This window comes from Euphorbia lathyris, chromosome 3 (assembly GCF_963576675.1).
Source record: "Euphorbia lathyris chromosome 3, ddEupLath1.1, whole genome shotgun sequence".
Classification (NCBI taxonomy): Eukaryota; Viridiplantae; Streptophyta; class Magnoliopsida; order Malpighiales; family Euphorbiaceae; genus Euphorbia; species Euphorbia lathyris.
The window spans coordinates 93,116,204-93,135,561 of NC_088912.1; the positions used below are offsets into that span (position 1 = coordinate 93,116,204).

The window sequence follows — 19,358 nt, forward strand, 5'->3', positions numbered from 1 at the left end:
ATACATTCACCACTAATCCAGTAATTGATACAACACAAATACGACAACTGTCACGCCTCAAATTTGTAATGGGTATCTCTCACTCTCTTAACCAACATTTCATCATCTCCATTAAATGTAATCCTTTTAGTTTTTAGATTATCCAAAAATTATAAATACATAGTCTAACTAAGTACTATAAAATGAGTTTCTTTTTTCATGTTCATTTCATACTTTGACCACCTTCCAATGTTCTCACAATCTAATAAGGCTTGGAATTGGACATCTTTCAAGTAATGAAAAATACCTTATCTTCTGTTAATAATACTAGAAATTGCATCCTCTGATACATATTACGTTTAAAATTGCAATGTTTTATACATGAAGACTAAATCGATTCTCCTCAGGCTAAATTTATACTTCATCACTTATATAAAGCATTTATCACAACAGAAGGGGATGAATTCAACAAGATATGCTGAGCAGTGAGCACCAGTCCTGAGAAAGAAGATGACCCAAAACCAATGAACCAAAGCAAAGCAGCAGTGCAAATACCAGATTGAAAGATTTTTAGAACTAAGAGGGAAAGCTGTCGGACATCCCAACTAGGTTAATACCCCTCAACAAACAACTCCAAACCCCCAAACTCGAATATTATGAAAAGAAAAGAGAAAAAAAATTATATAATGAAACTGGAAAAGAAAATTCTAAATTGCTCTACCGAACTAAAATCATAATGACCATATGAATTACAAAAATGCAGAGAGGAATCCCACCGGCGTAAATCCGAGGAAGACAAATCATGCTTTGTTAATGCATCAGCACCCCTGTTACCCTTGTGATACATATGAGATATTACCACCTGCATATCAGACTAAAGTTAGCCAACTCTGTCTCAACTCCCAAGGAACATCAAAAGATCTTTGTTTAAGAAGCTCCACCACATAACTAGAATCACATTCAATCTATAAACAATGTCACCCCTTTTCCCACGTTGCCGATCAGTAATCAATATGAAACGAAAAGGCCCCTCTCGGAAAACCCCTAGCTGTCCTAAAAATGCCCCCTGCACCTGCTGCTCCAGGAGAACTAGAACCCGAACCATCCGTGTTAACCTTTATGCACCCCGGAGAAAACGACTGCCAAGTAACACCAATGCTAATAGGAACCGCAGAAGGTCTATTAGGCACAGAAAATTGACGTAAAATGCTCATCTCAGTCACAGAATCGTTCATGGTGCCATTAATCTCTGGGATATACAACATAATTGTCTCAAAGCATTGAAAATCTTAGGTGGCTCATTCTAAAGAATGGATAAATATCCAAACAATACTAATAACAGCAGCAGACCATAAAGCACCAATTCAAGAACAAAATTAATGATCATAACCTTTAAATTCAAGACCTGAAAAGTACCATTAAGGATATTGTAAATATCCGAGGAAAGCTTTCCAGCTAGCCATGGACCGATAGGGAGGTAAGTATTTCTTCCAAATAAAATTGCTCCAAGGCAGCAACTCCTGGTTGGAAAAGAGAAGGTTTGAATAATTTTTGACAGTAAATTGGCCATTTACAGTAAAAGCTCTGCAGATTGAAAGCATTTACATGCAACATAATGAAATCATTTTCAGTCAATATTGAACATAGGGTAAATTGTACCGATGGTCACTTAAGTTTGGGGTTTGTTTCGAAAAGGTTACTGAACATCACTTTTTTTCAATAAAATCATTCTGGCTAAATCAGACAGAAAAATTGACCCGAAAATTAACGTGAAAGACAAATTGGAAAATATCGACTTTTACGTATGCCATAGCGACGTGTCACCAATAAAAGAAGTAACATTTTTTATTCACTTGACCCAGCTACTTAAAACCGCCATGTGGCTGCCATGTCATACATATTGTTCGGTCCTTGTGTTTGGCAAGTTTTTTTCACTTATGCCCCGCGATTAGTATTTTGCAAGATTCAGCCCCTGTAATTTTATTTTCTGACACATTTAGCCTTTCGTGGAATGGCTTTCCTGTTGGAAAGCAGTTAAATGTCGCATGAACCCGTGTAGGATAGCAGAGGAATAAAGGTATAGTAGCCAAATCTTGCAAAATACAAGTTGAAGGGTGACAACTAACAAAATTGAAATGAAATGTGTAACAAAATTACTTGGAATATCACCATAGTTTGAGCTCATTCAATCTCTTTGGTCACATATTTCGAGCATCGGTTTCTTAAGCATCCTGAAAAAACATATTTGCCGATCAAAACAATACCAAGATTTGCAAAAGGGAAATAAGAGAAATAAACTTGCATCTACATGTATAGCACCATATATGAATTCTGTCCTTTGAACTAAAAATACTGTGTTTGAATTGCATTACTACTCGCTTTGTTTCGATCAGTTCTACCTTATGGTGCAAATGTAAACCAGAGTACGTACCTTTTCCATATACAATGATCGAATGGTGTTATTAAGGCTGCCTTCCCATTCCCATTCATAATCGCGTCTTCCTGTTTTAACTTTCTTTAGCTTTGATGTCACTAAGGAAGCAAAAGTTTCCATGTTTGGACATCCTATAACCACCACTTCTTCCAAAGATGGTAAGTAGAAATCATAATTTCCGGAACAGAAGCTTGCGAGGCATGGCAAGTCATCAAGTTCCAAACATTCTAGTTGCCTGAAACAAATATTGTATTCCAATTCATCCAGTGCAATGGCTACAATTTCTCGCATCATTTTGCATTCCTTTACAACCATTTTCTTGAGCTGCACAAGACTCCTAGCTGTTGAGGCAGTTATGAGGCTCAGCAGTGCGTCACATTTTGACACTTGTAAATTTGTTAAATTTTGAAATGACACTGAGGAAGGCACTAGAATCTTCAATCTGCTGCATTCAATCACTTCTAAATCTTCCAAATTCTGGAAGAGTGGGACTAGATGGGAATCATCATGGACCATATGCTTGAGCGTTGGTAGGTTTGACAGCTTTAATTTTGTCAATAATGCAAGTGAATCACGTTCCTCGCCGGTTCGGAAGCTCAATTCATGAAGGTTTATTTCTTCAAATAAATCATCACTCAAAGCAAGCTTCTCTAGTTTGGGAAATTTTTGAAGGAAGTTCGACGGCAGAATTGCATATTCAGATCGGAAGCCTGTTAACTGGATGACTTTCAGTTTGGATAGGAACTCTGGTTGAGTGTTGTCATTCAATATATCCTTCAAACTATTCCATCCTACTTTCAGTTCTTCCAATCTTGGAATTGCAATCTAGGAAAACAAAACACAAAAATAGATTCAAATAAATGTACTGCAAAATGCAATTCCACTATTATAGGTTAAATTAAATTATATATAAAAAAAATTGACTGAAGGCGTTTTGGTCAATTTTCTAACAAAATACCATATGATAAGTGAAAGAAAGAAAACTAACCTTATTTCCCAAAATAGCTGCCGTTGAATCAGGATCTTTATAGCTAAATAGTTCTTCCTTGTCTCCAGTGATCATGGATGAATCTTGTACCACTGAAAACGATGGAGGAAATAATTTCGTATTTGGACATTCTACTACTTCAATAATTTTCAAAGATGGACATTCCAGGAATTTTCACTTGCGGAATAAAAACTTGACAAGTTAGTCAAATGTTGAAGATTTATGGACTGCAATGATGGAAGTATTGTTTGAAGTTCCAACATTGTTTCCTCCTCTGCTTTCATAATGATATGTTCCACCAAGCTGCATTTTTTGACTTCCACATGCTCAAGTTTTGGAAGACTCAAAGCCATTGAGAGATTAAATATGTAAATCAAGTTGTCACAATTATGAACTTTAAGCAATTGGAGATTTTTGAAACTCAAAATTCGTTGAGGATCCTTGCTCCACACATGTCTCAACCTAGGCAGATCAATTAACTGCAATTGATTTAAGTTCTTCATTGGCTTGGCTCCATTTAACACTTCCAAATGAAACACTTGTTCCACTAACTCACATTTTTCTACTGTCAACACTTTCAACCATACCAAATGTTGAAGCAGATGCGACGATATGGCATTTGAGAATAGAGCACAATCATTTACCACCAACCTTTTTAATGTACGAAAGTACTTGAATGGAAATTGGTCACCCCATTTTTCTTTCAGCATAGGAAATTTGGAGAGTTTGATAGCTTCAAGACTTTTAATTCCAATCTAAAAGCACAAAACAACGCAAATGAGACGCAAATGAGTAGAGTTAGAAACAAAACATAAAAAAGTAGGAGTTCAAAGAAAAAAAATGTAATAATACTTACCATTTTCATGTACAACTGTTGAACCGTGGCATTAAGATCACCTTCCCAATAATACTTCCGTTCATAAGCAGGACCATAGTTTACATTCTCTAGCATCGGTGCATTAATGATTCCAGGACAGAAACTTCTCAAATTGGGACATCTATACAAGAAAACATTTTCCAAACATGGGAATCTCAAAGTGTAGCTTCCTAAGGAGAAGCTTTCCAGGCTTTGCAAATTAGTAAGCTCCAATGTTTTAATTTTCACGAAAACAATCTCGTCTGTTGTTCCATCATTTCCATCTCCTACTATTTCCGTCAACATGTCACAATATTCGACACTTAACCTCTCAAGTTGCAGCATACTTTTTGCTACCGCTGATGTTAATAAATTCATCAATTGATTGCATTCATATACTTTAAGAGTTGTCAGATTTTCGAATGACGTAGAGGATGCTGCCAAACCAATCAAATTTCCACAGTTTCTTATTTCAACAGTCTTAATTGATTGAAATAATGAGGAATTCAGCCACCATATGAGCTTCAAATCATCAAGACATTGTAGCTTTAAATCTCTTATTTGTGGTAGTTTCAAGGCTTCTTCTAACCTACTACAGAGTCCTTCGAATTTAAATAGCTCTCTAAAAGAAGAATCACAAACCTCAAGTTCAACAAGATTGGGTAATCTTGAAAGGAAATGAAGCAGAGGAGCATGTGATCTTGTACTTGTGAAAGAGCAATATGGCAACACAAGTTTTTTTACTGCTGAAAAGAAGTCAATGGGCAATTCAAATTGCAGAATTGCTGTGATAGACTTCATGTCTACTGACAACTCTTTCAAATTGGGAAATGCCTGCATGGTTGATAATCAAAATACAAAATTAACTTTTTTATTTTCAAATCACCAATCTCTGTTTGCAACTACCAATTATGGTAATACCTTTCAATTTTGATTAGATATGATGCATTTACTAACCTTGTGACTGAAATGAATATTGAGTACTTCTCTATCTTGCCTTGGCAATCTTGAAATGAATGCTTTGATACTTGAACACTCTCCTATGCTAAGCTTTTCCAATGATGGACATTCCAAATCTCCAGTTCCGGAATAAAAACTTGAGAACTTCGGCAAACATTGCAAAACAACAGAGTCTAGTGAACGAAGTATCACCTTAGCTGCATCCTCAGATTCTTCTCTCTTTATCATTGTTTCCATAATCTCACAATTTTTCAGTTCTATCTTTCGGAGTTGAAAGAGGCATGATGCCATGGACCAAGTAAATGCATATGACAACTTGCCACAATTCTCTATTTTCAGCACTTGCAGTTTGTTGAAGTCTAAAATGCCCGTACAAGGCTTGTTGCATAATCGGTTCAACATTGGTAGATTAATCAAGTTTAATTCATTTAATTTTGGCAGCATTCCAACATGTCCATCTTCAGTAGATAGCCCTTCCAAGTCAAAAACTACTTGCAGTGAGTCACAGTCTCTTACAGTAATCGTTATCAACCTGTTCAAGAACTGCAGTTGATTGGCTAGTATAGCTTTCGAGAAAAATGCATCTTTCACTACTTCGAGCGATCCTACATTTTGGAAGAGTCTCCCTTCTTCAAAATGTCCACCAACCTTTCAATGCCAAGAGTTAACACTATTAATACATATATAAGGACTGACGAAATTAATGCTAATCAAGTGAGATAATAACATAGAATGCAAGCATTGTTACCCAATCTTTTAATTGATATGCTATTGTGGTATTAAGATCTCCTTCCCACTGTTTCTCATCATTAAACTGTACTTCCCGTAACTTTGGGGTGCTTAAGACTCCGCCGCAGAATATCTTCATTCTTGAGCAGCTCTTCACAGTTACTTGTTCTAACAATGGGAAATTCATGTGGTGAGTGCCAGAGCAAAAGCTGTTGACTCTATTTAAATTAATAAGTTCCAAACATTTCAGCTTATTGAAAATAATCGCATCATGCTCTCTGCAATCTCCATCATCTGCAACAATTTCTTCTATTATTTTGCAATATTCAACTTTCATTTGTATGAGTTGCACCATAGTTTTGGCTGTTGATGCTGTTACCAATTTTGTCATATTGTGACAAGCACGAACATACAGAGTAGTTAGATTTTGAAAAGAAGAAGTTGAGGAGAGTGTTATATCCTTGAGACGATAACAACAATCAACATGTAAAGTCTGAAGATATTGAAGAATGGAATTGAGTTTTGAGTCTTTCTTTGTTATATGCTTCAATTGTAGCAAACACCTTAACTCCAAGTGCTTCAGTCCTAAAGGATGTTCTTCCCCTCCAACTGTTCTTTCATCATCTAATAAGGATATCTCTTCCAAATGACCATATTCAAAGACAAGCATTTCCAGAGAGTAGAGTCGTTTAAGAAAACCAAATAGAAAAGGAACGGATTCTTCTTCTAAAGATATCACAGTAACTTTTTTCAGTTTGGATGGAAACACGCCACTCTCATGTATTGCCTTGAAGCCTCGGTCATCTATTTTTAATTCCTCCAAGTTGGGAATAAACTGAGCAAAATAGAAACCATTTTATCCAAGCGATCAATATGCAAAAGTTAGGCAAATCAAAGCACATAGCTTAACTAAGCTAATTAAAGAAAAATTCTTTTTTTAGATTAGGAAATAAATAGATTAAATTGTAAATAACTCAATCTAACTGAAATAATCTCATATGGAATTATGGGTAAATCATTATAGATTATTGCATGGTTTCCTTACCCTTTACTCATGTCAAGTTTAGGGCAAATTATTAGAAGCACCCAGTTCTCCATGTCAAATGGAGGACCTTTCATACATATTTTGCCATATGTAAAATAGACCCATACATATTATAAGAGGCCCCACTATTTTAATTATTAAGCGGGATCACAATACACATGTCCAAATGTGAATTGGGGGTCCTCCAAGTGACATGGAAGACCGGGTACTTAATATAAGAACTTCAAGTTTAGTCTTTTCCACTAAAAACCATCAAAAGACCTATTAGTCAAAGCTGTTTTATAGTCAAATAGTTATAAATAAAAAAATACAAATTTACCCTATTCGTATTCTATTTTATTTTACCTTATTTTATCTCTCTTCTTTTTTACTCCCTCTGTCCCTTTTTATCTGCCACTTTTGATGTTTTCACTAGGATTAAGGAGCTATTGATTAACATTAACTTTAGAATAAAATAGAGTGGTTAAGCCTAGAGTAACATTGTTTAAGAAAGACTCAAAATTATTTAATCCATAAACTTAAACCTAATTAGTTCTAGAAAATGAATTTGATGCATTTTCCAAATCCCAATACACTTTCTAAATCCCAAGATAAGAGTAAACTTGTAAAAAGAAAAGTAAATGTCATTGAAAATCTAAAAACGATTGATAAATGGAATTTGGATTTTGATCAAAAGTGACAGATAACAAGTGAGAGGTTGGTTACTTGGTTCATACCTTTTCAACAAAAAGCGATGATTGTGGAATAGGAAGGTTGCATTCCCCCTTATTATCTTCTCTGTGATAACTAGAGATTTTGGATCCAAATTTCATAATTTCAGGACACCCACAGACTTCTAAACTTTTCAACTTTGGCCATTCAAGAGTATGAGATCCTTCATACAAACTCCTCATTTCGTTTAAATCCACAAGATGAAGGATTGTCAATTGAGGAAACTTAAAAGGAGCGCCTTTTAATTCTTCAGTTTTTACCTTTGAAATAATCATTTCCACACCACATTTACTTATACGAAGTCCTTGAAGTTGGAGAAGACCAAAAGCTATAGATGCTGGAAATACATATTTCAGATCCTCACAATAAGAAACATCAATTAACTGCAGATTTCCAAAAGTGCAAGCTCCAATTACATCCTTACTCCAAATATGCTTCAATGACTGTAGATTCCGTATCTCTAAATCTCGTAGGGAAAATGTTTGTACTGGTATATTTTTTTCTTCATACTGATATATCTCTTCAACATCACCACAAGAATCTAGAAAAAGTTCCTCTAATCTCTGGAATCTTCTACAAACATTTGAAGGGAAAACAACTGATAACTTTGAACAATTTGTAATACGCAATGATTTTAATTTGGAGAATGAATCATCAGCTATGAATTGCTCGTTCCATAAATATCGAAAGCCACCCATTTCATCCACATTCATTATCTCCAGCTTGGAAAAAGTAACCTGCAATGTATAAGTTCCACATGGAAATGTATTAGATAAATTAGTACGTATATAATATAACTTTCCAAAAACAAAAAGTGAGATTTATCAAGTAATTAAGTTAATAATTTTGCATTTTTCAAATGAAAACAAATAAAAAATTTTGGGTAAATAATATATTTAAAATATTAAAATTAGATAAGAGAGGATGAGATGAAAAAAAATTAAATATATGAAGTGTATTTTAATACTAAAATAATAGTATTTTTATGTATAAAACCCTTCCACCTTGTGTTCAAATTTAATAAAAAAATGAGGCTGCCAGTAATTGAAACCTCGACCACTTGGTCTAAGAGACTCTAATACTATATCATAGAACCGATCGAACTAAAAGCTTAAATTAATAGTTAAGGCCCAATAGTAGGTTTCATATTAAGGATTAACTAGTATATTAGGTAAAAAGTCATAGTCTAATAAAATTATTTACCCAAAAACTTATACTATTATAGCATATTAACAAGAGAAGATGCAACTATAAATAAGTTAGGCATTCAAACATACATATCTAAAAATCATTAAATTCAAATTCCATCTGAAACTTTGTCAATAATTACCAACAGTTTTTTATTCAACAGTATTACTTGAAAAAGTATAAAAATGAGCTAGAATTTTTTAGCTCATAGCAACTATGAACCGATTTATACCATAAGGATAAATCAAGCTTCCCCAATAATCTTACTGCAAATTTAGCACTTATCCACTCCAACTATTTTTTGACACACTTATTTGCTTACATACACATGCCTGTTTGATTTAGCTGCTGTCTACTGCTTTTTGCTGTCTGCTATTAAGGTTTGCAGTTAGAAAAACAGTAACTACTTTTCATGTATAAAAGGCAAACATTAGTTCCTAACCAAACACGAGAAAATTGAGTAAACAAACACACCCTTAGTATTTTAAAATATGCGAGCCAAACTTATTTTCTTTTCTTTTAAATAATTCTATAATTTTTTAATTTTTTTTAGCGTGCAACAACATAGATTCTGAAGCTGAAATTTCAATTTCAGAGTAACTATAAAGACTTTGAAGAGAAGAAAAAAAATCACCATTTCATTGAAGAGGTATTCATCACTCCCATTGTTGTTGCTTCTTCCCGGAAATTCGGACACGAAGTTCTCCATTGCAACGCATTTTTCAATTTTCAATTCACTAAGCAACGAAAATTCGGTTGGATATCCACAGCCGAACCTTTTTAAATTTGGAAGGTTACCAAGTTTAAGATAGTTCAGTTTAGGAAACACAATCTTATCAATGCTCTCCTCTATTTCTTCAAATTTCGTAGTCAGGATTATCTCCTCTACTAACACACAACTCCATATCTCAAGACTTTTTAGTTGCACAAGACATTTCGCTGTTGAAGTTGTAAATATATACTTCAACCTCTTACATCCATGTATCTCCAAGGTTGTTAAATTAGGGAAAGATACCTGCACAATAAACATTCATTCTTTTTCCAAATAATAAAAAAAAAAAAAAAGAGGGCCAAAATTCAGATATGACTATAACTGACTTACCATAATTCAGTTATAGTCATATCTATATTTTACAATTCATGTTACATGCCAAATAATAATATTTTTTCTGAAAATATAATTTTAAGGAAAATATAATTTTGCACAAAACAAACGGAGCCAAAATTCAATGAAAAAGACATACCATTTCATTGAAAAGAAGTATCGTTCTATGGAAAAAGGCATACCATTTCATTGAAAAGAAGCATCGTTTCTTCAGTTCTCTCTTTTCTTCCGCAAAAGCCTTTGAGATGTGGTAGATACTTCAACTTCAATGAACTCAATTGTCTAAACTCAATCACTTCACTTCCTTCACCAACTATAGCTTCCATGTTAGCACAATAATACACCTCCATTTTTTGAAGTTTCGGCAAACATGTTGCAGATGAAAATGAGAAAACATTTGTCAATTTATCACAGTTACTGATCTTTAAGACTTGTAGTTCCCCAAAAGACCCCATTCCAAGTTGACCATTACAAATCTTCTCCAACCTCTTTAAATTTTTCAAACTCAATGATTCCAAGATTGCAAACGCGTGACAAGAAGCCGGCCTTGTTGATTTGGCCAGATATTTAATATTGTCTGAATCATTCTGAATGTGCAAATGCTTCAATTGTGGAAAGCCTTCCCAATCGAGATCAATTCCCCTCACTTCATCTAAATATACATCTTCACTCCCTCTCAACAACACTTCAATCCCATCCATCAAATGAATACCGAGTTCCAGCTTTAGCTTTAGCATCCTCGACGTTTCATATTTCCAATCCCAATTCCATCCATCGCCGACAGATATTTTATAACTTCGCAATGGCAACCCATCAAAGAACTTACAGCCTTTTGGAATCAACTTGGGATTAACAATTTGTATTTCCAAAGTTGATAGATGAGATAAATTTTCCAACTCCACAAGGCTCACATTACCTTTGGTATCCCATCGATCAAAACTTCTAACCATGTACAATTCTTCTAATAAACAAAGTTTGGACAAGACATTTGCTGGAATTACTTGGAGTCTAGAGCAACTTCTCAAATCTAATAGCTTGAGTTGAGTCAATTGCCCTATTTCTCTAGGCAATTCACCAATCTTCGAGCCAGCAAAACTAAGCAACTCTAGTTGCTTCAGCTCTCCAATTATAGCTACGTTATCCAACCGGCATCTACGCAAACTCAATGTACTAAGGTTTGTAAGTAAGCCAAGTGATGAAGGAAGAGACACCAAACGCATGCCGGTAAAAGCCACAACCTTCAGTTTTCTAATCCCTTTAAAAAATGAATCAGGGATTTCAAGACAAAGATCTTCAGTGAACAGCAAAAATAAATCTGCATCTGGACATTCTAGGTGTGTCGGAAGCTCACAGATATTGCAGTATGGGAGCGAAATTCTGGTGCAGTTCTGGTCCGGCCAGTCTCTCAATCTAACTTGACCAGCACCTACAAAAACATTCTGCAACCTAGATGCAATTGAGATAGCAGCATCACGAACCACATCATGCATTTTCACAAATCCATCCATGTCACCGTCCAGCAATAAACACTCGGCTTTGAGTTTATCAATCAAAGTAAGCAATCTATTCCTTGCTTCTTCAATGGTAAATATTTGCTTAAATAAACCCAGACCCATACTGTAAATCAGCAAGCAATGGATCTGAATATTAGACTCTGATAACAAAGAACAAAGCAAGAATAATGACTTGACTTCCTCCCCACGCAGATTCTCGAAGCTTGACTCGAGAACTTTGTGTACTCTTCTATGTATATCCTCATTCCCAAAGCCAGATAGCTTCTTTTGCATATCAACCCATGCATATAACTCTTTGTTTTGCAATTCTTTGGCAACTATGATAATCAAAAGAGGCAAACCTGCACATTTTTTCGCAACTTCAGCTGCTATAGCATGCAATTGTGGTTCTTTAGACTTGGCTGCAATTGTTTGAAATAAACTCCAAGCCTCTTCTTCTCCTAGAACACCAAGTGAGAATTCTTTCTGTGTTCCCATCTCACTGCATAAAACATCCATACTCCTTGATGTTAGCAAAAGTTTGCAACCTTCACCTGAATCCCCGAAAGGAATTCCTACAGCATTGAGTTCAAGTTTTTGCCAAAGATCATCAAGAATGATGAGTACTTTGGACTTCTTCAACCTCTGATACAGCTGACTCGCTCGACCAGGAACCTCCTCCATGTCAAATTTCAATCCTAAGAAATCAGCAATCTCGCCTTGAATCCTTCTTAGCTCTGGTGTTTGAGAGACAGCAACCATAACCACAGTCCCAAACAACTTGTCCTCAACAGCTTTTGCTTGGACCTCCTTTGCTAGTGTGGTTTTACCCACACCTCCCATACCATAAACCCCAATCATATTCAGATTAGGGTCTTCCAGCGCATCCATAATTTGGTTCAAGATCAGCATCCTTGATGGCAAGGCTTCACGGTTATACACAGAAGGCTCAATTATCTGCTCAAGAGCGGGGCGGAATGAAATCGGACCAAATCCTTCTGCATCTCGGACCAGCACATCGATTGCCAAGGATTTCTTATCTGCTTTCTTACTCAGCTGATATCGAGTCTTCAAATTGGGACAAACTCCGACGAAGCTCTTCTCAGCTTCTTCTTTCCCCTGAATAAGTTTCTCAGCCTCTTCAATGTCATTTTCCACAGAGCTCAGCCACCCGGTAACATTCTCATAGATCTCTTCCCCATTTCTACTAGCTTCAGCAACAGACTTCTCCAACCTGTCTTTCTTATTCTTCAACTGCACAACCTCATCATGGAGACTCTGGATCTTGCTGTCACACTTGAAAGCATAGCTAAGCTGTCGTTTGATAGGGGAAACAACGTATACTGTGATGGGATTTTTAATCAACTCAACCAAAATGGCAAGAATTTCTTCCACTGCCATTTGAATGGAGATCAAACAACAGAAGTAAAATTCAAGAGTAGTAAAGAGAGAACAGACACAATGTAGAAGTAAGAGAAACAGAGGAAATTGTTGAAAAACAGGAAAATGGACACAATATTGATTTGTGACTGTTCAGTGCATTAATTCGATTCAGTAAATCGTGATAAGAAATCAGTTCCTTTCTTATTGAATTGGAGTTTCTTTTTCTTTTTCATAAAGTGATAGAAATCTTTAATTTGAAAAATTTAAGTGGAAAAAAAAGTAGCAAGAGAAAAAAGAAAAAGAGAAAGTAGTAAAAAGACAAAAATGAATGACAGAAATTAGAGGTTGTCTGTATTGGATAACATAATATAGTCCTGTATGATTGGAGGGAAAAATAGGCAATATGTTTCCCAATTAATAAATTTTGTTGAAAATATTCTATTTACTTAGTTGGATAATAACTTTTCTTTTCCAATTTTACTTGTCATCAATTATTCTATCTTAGTTCATGCCTAAATTTGATTTCGATTTATTTATTTTAATTGGGGTACAATCCTAAGTTTAAAATTATTGTGTTTTTTATTTATTATTGAAAGTTTATTTTGTTTTTGATAAAATGTACGTACTGCTCCATTAACATTATTCTCTCAATTATATGGTCCAAATGCAAGTGGGGAAAAATATTTTGCCCCTCCAAGACACTTTTTCTAATTTGATTATTATTCCATCAGCGCAAACTGGGGTCCTTTATCTAGTCACAACTTAAAATTAAGGGATAATGGTTAATTTTGTTTATTGGAAAAACTTGTCCTTTATCTAGGGGTGTTAATGAGTATTCGAGCTCGGCTCGATAGGGTTGAGCTCGAGCTTGCAATCCGCTCGAGACATTAACAAGTCAAGCCTGAACTTCCTTACTCAATTATTTTGTAATTACTATATAAATATTTCATTAATTTTTAATTCAAAATAGAATAACCAATGCTCATGAGCAAAGAAAGATAATTAGTAATTAGTCATCGACTCTAACTTAACTCTCAATTAGTCACAACTCACAAGACCCATAAAAAACACTTAATGACTGCTTTGGGGCTTTGGCTAGTCCAAAAATTGGAAATTCAAAGTTAAAATACAAATCCTATAGACTAATCTGCTTTTCTTTCCCCGAGTTCTCTCTCTACTTTGTCATCACACCAGTAGCATTAGCAGTTGTCGTCCATATGCAACCACACCGTCAACAAGGAGATCTGTGAGTTTGTCTTCTCTGGAGCTAGGTCATGACAAGTAATTGTTTTTCTGGGAAGAGAAGTAACATTTTCGGGGAACTGCAAATTTGGCCCTAACATATGAAATGGTACAAATTTACACTTAATGTTTCCAATCAAGATCAATTTTACCCCTATGTTACCGAAATTTTGAAAAGACTAGCTTGACTGTTATTTAAATGTCATACTGAATCTTACAAACATCAATTATGTCTAAGGTATTTAGTGTGTTACTAACACCGTTACAAAAAAAAAAAAATTGTTAAAATGCTAACAATTAAGTCTACCACATATAAATTAATCACAAAAATAAACTGTCAAAGTGTCTTAAGTGTTTGTTGTTTTATTAATAATAATATAGTTATAAATAACCAATAAAAAATGTACGAAATTGCTTCAGTTTATCGACAAACTTGTTTGGAAGATCCAATATGACATACCGTTCAAATTTTCCATTAGATAAGGGTAAAATTGATCTTGCTTGGAAACGTTATCATTTCATACGTTAAGGTCAAATATGCACTTCAAGGAAAATATTAGGGTCAAATTTGGCCCTTATCCCTAAATCTTTTAAACTAGCGTGGAATATGTTACAGGGCTTTTTTTTTTTTTTATCTCTTATGCTACTTATTCTATGCATGAACGATGGATCCGGTTAAAACTTGATCAAAATTATGCTCGAGAGGGCTCAGCTCAAGACATTAGCGACCCAATTAACATACACAAGTAAGTCTGCCTCTCTCGATTGGATCTTTGATCGTAAGAGAAGAAAGAAACAAAGTAGAGAAAAGAGACTCCTTAGGCATGGAGTGAACAAAAAAAGCGGCACTGAGCCTATACAAGCTCGGTCTCGGTTCGCCTCTTTAACACTCCTACTTACACTGTTTCTTAAAAGGAAAAAAGTCAAAACAATTAAGGTTTGGGAGAGGGACCACCTAAAAGGCACCTAAACAACCTCGAACCCATTAATCGATATTATGGTTTCACGTTTTACCTTTCCTTTCTCTGCCATTTGACTCTTATAAAAATACCCTAACTTTGTAATGGAATATACACAACATCTTTCTCATTCTCTCTAGTGTTTGTAGAGTCATAATACCCAAAAGTGGATAAAACAACATTCACACAACAAAAAAGTGAAAGAGAAAACAACAGGGACATGATTTGTAGCCTATAAAATCCTCAATCAATAACGTTTTCAAAACTTAGAACTCCATTGACAGACTGAAGTTGAGCATCATAACTCATGAGTTATTTAACCCCTAAGAACCTCATGACACAAGAGAGGCATCAATTCAGCAACCAAATAACAGCTGTGACCGAAAAGACATACATGCGAAAAACAGTAATATTTCGTACAAAATAAATAGGGCATGCTAAAATAATCTCACCGTGTTACAGCTTCTTGGCCTTGCAGAGCACCGAAGCTTTAAACTTCAAATATTGCATCAGAAAAATTTGTGACACTCTCTTTATTAAATATGTCATCTGAAAAAACTAGATGATGCTCCAAAAGACACCAATAGAATCTGCATTGAAATTGAAACAAATGTCATTAGATTTCTTGTCATCCAAAGGCATCTCTGTGTTCATATAGAAATAGATAGGCAGAGAGAAATTTTTTAGCAGAAGGTACAAGATTCTAACTGCTCTATTGAAAGATTGGAATGAGGAAAGTGACAAAGATCTCAAGTTTTAGGCATTAAAGTAACAATTCAGTTAAACTAATGTTTACAAATGTCATCAATTGAATGAAAAGACACTTTTTTATAACATATTTGAAATGCTCAGCCCAACAAATGTAAGAAATAGGCAACGTACAAAAAAAAGCCGAATAAGGATAAATTCGATTTGGCAACATGAATCAATCTATCTTGCTAAGGAGATAAAAACCTTTTCAATGACTTTATCTATAGAGAAATCCATAACTAGAAATGAGGACAATCAAAATCAACATTAAACTACAGTTTAAAAATATTTGAACCTTCATAATGCAGTTATTATTAACAACATGGATGATTATAGAGCACGAAACTATCGTTATGCCTTGAGAAGCAACAAGTGGTATGTGAGGAGAAGGTTTCTTCAATGCTGATATATACTGCTTTCCACCTAATGCAGACCTAATTCGCCAAATAGGATTAGAACCAAACCCATAAGGTGTTTCATGGTCTTAACATAGTCACAAATAGAATCCTTGAAGTAAACTAGACAAGAAAAAGAACCAACTAGAAAAAGAATCTTTGAGTTGGCATTCTTTCAACCAAATTAGAGGGAAATGGCCATATGATAAGGGCCAAATTTAGCCCTAATGTTTCAAGGGAAGTGCAGATTTAGCCCTAACGTACGAAATAGTACAAATTAAACCCTAAGGTTTCCTAGAAAGATCAATTGTAGCCGTAAGTTACCGAAAATTTGAAAAGATTGGTTTCATTGTTAGTTAAGTGTCACATCGGACATTCTAAACAAGTTTGTCGATAAATTGAAACAGTTTCGTAGATTTTTTGTTGGTTATTTGTAACAAAGTAATTATTTTAAACACTTTAACAAAAAAAAAAATTGTGATTAACTTATAGTTGTTAGCATTTTACATGTTGCAATTGTTTTACTAACACACTAAATATGTTAAGTATAATTGATATTTGGAAAGTCTGAAGTAACAGTTAAAGACCAATCAAACCAGTATTTTCAAATTTCCGATAAAATAGGGCTAAAATTGATCTTGGAAACGTTAGGGTTAAATTTGCACCATTTCGTACGTTAAGGCTAAATTTGCACCATTTCGTACGTTAAGGCTAAATTTGCACTTCTCTTGAATCATTGGGTTAAATTTGGCCTTTATCCTTTAACATAATAATGAATCGCTTTTGGCATTAAAGCACACAGCTATGGATATAACGTCATGTATGGCTACCACCAAGTACAACATCTTAAGCATAAATAGATACGAGAACTTCACAAGCAGACAATATCTGCAGAAATAGTTAGTTCTTATTACAACACCCTTGATAGGAAAAGCATTTCAAATAGTCCAGCAATAGAGACTACAACACAACTAAATAGTTTGTTCTCTAAATTACAAGAGTTGCAAGAGGGCAAGTAGATGATCACTAAACCAAGTTCATTAACTTTAAGCAAATAACCAAGGTCATTGCACCAGATACATACAGAACTTCACCATCTTGCATAAAATCTGTGATACCCTAATGACAAGCAAGTCTTTTTAATAAAAGAAAAACCAATCCATCTCATAGACACATTGAGAGAGAGAAAGTGAGGAAAACAGCATACACAAACCCTTTAAGTAGGATCGTTCCATTTTAGTCAAGAATATAAATGCACACCTTAACTGTTGCAGGACTCATTAGTAATTTGACTCCAGGACTTGTTGCATTTATAACAGTACCAACCTGTAAAATATCACCATAACCACCTATGTCCCAAGTCAGGTTTCAGAAAATAGAAATTAATCAGATGACAACGTGCAAAAAAAGAAAGTTGGCCGAGAAAATACTGTCAGCTAGGATACTTTGGAAGTTAAAAATACATATTCAGGAAATGCCCAACAAAACAAAGTCACTAGTTTGGTGTCAGGCAAAAGAAACATTAATGGGATAAATATCCTCTCCACAAACAAAAACATTCACGTGTGCCGTCTACCAAAGATTCGATGAAGTTTTTGCAAATTGTTCCCAGTACCAGTGCAGAACACAGATCAGGAAATAAAATGATATAAAATCCATAAGGGTGTAGGAAGAAGATTACCCCTAAAGCTACTGTATGATAGTCATGCACCAGCTGTTGCAAGACCTGAACACCAGACAACAACAACAGCGACAAACAATATTTTTTAGCGCCTGTATTTGGTCAGATTTTGACTTCAAAACCTCTGAATTTTGACTTGGTCAGATTTAGCCCCCTGAATATACCCTCTTTGGAAGAAACCATCACGTTTCAGATTCATGTAAATATACTCCTTAATAATAGACCGAACTATGAACTTTGTTCTGAACCAGCTTTTCATGGCATGTGATGATTTAGTTTATCAAAGGTACATTTCTAGAGACCAAATCAAAGTTTAGGTCCGAAAGAAAAAATATCAGCCAAGTAAATGAGCCAAAAAATTATTGTTTAGCCCAACAGAAGCAGATGAAGTCAAATCTGGTATATATATATAGCCAAAAGCCAAATTGTAATACAAACAGGAACTACCTGTAATAACTCAGGAGTGGACATCACAAGCTCCAGCTGCATGCAAAACAGGAATAACAAATCTCAATATATTGCACATGAGGAAATATTTTCAGATAATCTACAAGGAAATGAACTGAACACATCAACAAGACAAAAGTATGATGACCTTCAAGAATTAAAGGATAACAATGAAAAATCCCCACAAATAGAAGCTAAATTACTGAGTGGAAACCCAAGCAATCAAACGGAAATAGATTTTTTCATAAATTTGAAGCTTGGGCCACCAATTTCCACCATAGATACAAAGCAATTTGGGAAAGGTAGACTTACAACTAATATTCCACCCCTAAATCAAAATGCGAGCTCTGCGCTACATTTCGAATTTTAATAAAAAAATCAAAAAATTCAGTAATTTAACTTCATTTGAATTTAAAATCAGTAGGGGCCAAATGGTGCAAAGAGGAGGAAGCACCTGTTAGCACGAAGACAAGCAATAACACCAGAACTGTGAAACAAAGACAAGGTCCTTTTGCGAATGGGATTGAGAGTCGTGGAGAAGAAGAGCTATAAACCCTAAATCCTCTTAAATTTTGTGATAATTTTGGCGCCAAACCTGGAGTGCATACGCATATGCTTGCAACTCCCATATCCATAGCCGACGATAATGTCTTTAGAGGCAAAAGTTTTAATTTGAGTATTCTACCACTGATGTAAAAAAAAAAAAAAAAAAAAAAAAATACAAAATTGGGTCAAATGGGAGACTCATTTACATAATTAATCCATTTACCCAACCTACTATATATCTAGACTGTTTTTGTGTAACTTTTTCAAAAAAACTCTCAATATGTTTGTAATCTTACGGCGCGACTATCTCTATCCCTTTTGACTTCGCAGATTCTAGCATATGCGAAGCCTATGAAGCTAATGTTTGGTTTAGTTGATGATTTTAATCAGCATATGCGAAGCCTGCGAAGCTAATGTTTGGTTTAGTTGATGGTTTTAATTAACATATGCGAAGCCTGCGAAGCTAA

At 34.8% G+C, this 19,358-nt stretch overlaps 1 protein-coding gene across 17 annotated transcripts; it reads right to left on the reverse strand.

Moving 5' to 3' along the window:
- Window positions 1-273: 273 nt before the first annotated feature.
- Window positions 274-18,965, reverse strand: LOC136223351 (uncharacterized). 17 transcript variants are annotated; one of them, XM_066011301.1, is made up of 16 exons: window positions 18,800-18,965; window positions 18,346-18,381; window positions 17,899-17,943; window positions 17,478-17,543; window positions 10,178-15,662; window positions 9,525-9,905; window positions 7,708-8,439; window positions 5,966-6,781; window positions 5,215-5,865; window positions 4,258-5,091; window positions 3,402-4,156; window positions 2,411-3,238; window positions 2,137-2,210; window positions 1,396-1,499; window positions 756-841; window positions 274-477 (listed from the first exon to the last, which is right to left on the reverse strand). In XM_066011301.1, exons 5-11 carry the CDS (start codon window positions 12,887-12,889, stop codon window positions 3,551-3,553), a joined length of 6,732 nt encoding a protein of 2,243 aa, XP_065867373.1. In that variant the 5' UTR covers window positions 12,890-15,662; window positions 17,478-17,543; window positions 17,899-17,943; window positions 18,346-18,381; window positions 18,800-18,965; the 3' UTR covers window positions 274-477; window positions 756-841; window positions 1,396-1,499; window positions 2,137-2,210; window positions 2,411-3,238; window positions 3,402-3,550. The 17 variants fall into 17 exon arrangements, with proteins under 17 accessions (XP_065867373.1, XP_065867369.1, XP_065867374.1 ...); XM_066011297.1 differs by having other exon boundaries at window positions 929-1,499; XM_066011302.1 differs by having other exon boundaries at window positions 274-841; window positions 2,149-2,210.
- Window positions 18,966-19,358: the final 393 nt, after the last annotated feature.

What these genes read in the sequence shown, in the direction of transcription:
- LOC136223351 (XM_066011289.1), bottom strand. Translation starts at nt 12,889, where the DNA reads ATGGCAGTGGAAGAAATTCTTGCCATTTTGGTTGAGTTGATTAAAAAT. An exon ending in TGCTTCTTTTCAATGAAATG is followed by an intron (nt 9,906 to 10,177) that starts GTATGCCTTTTT and finishes TTTATTGTGCAG; the next exon opens with GTATCTTTCCCTAATTTAAC. An exon ending in CATATCAATTAAAAGATTGG is followed by an intron (nt 5,866 to 5,965) that starts GTAACAATGCTT and finishes TGGCATTGAAAG; the next exon opens with GTTGGTGGACATTTTGAAGA.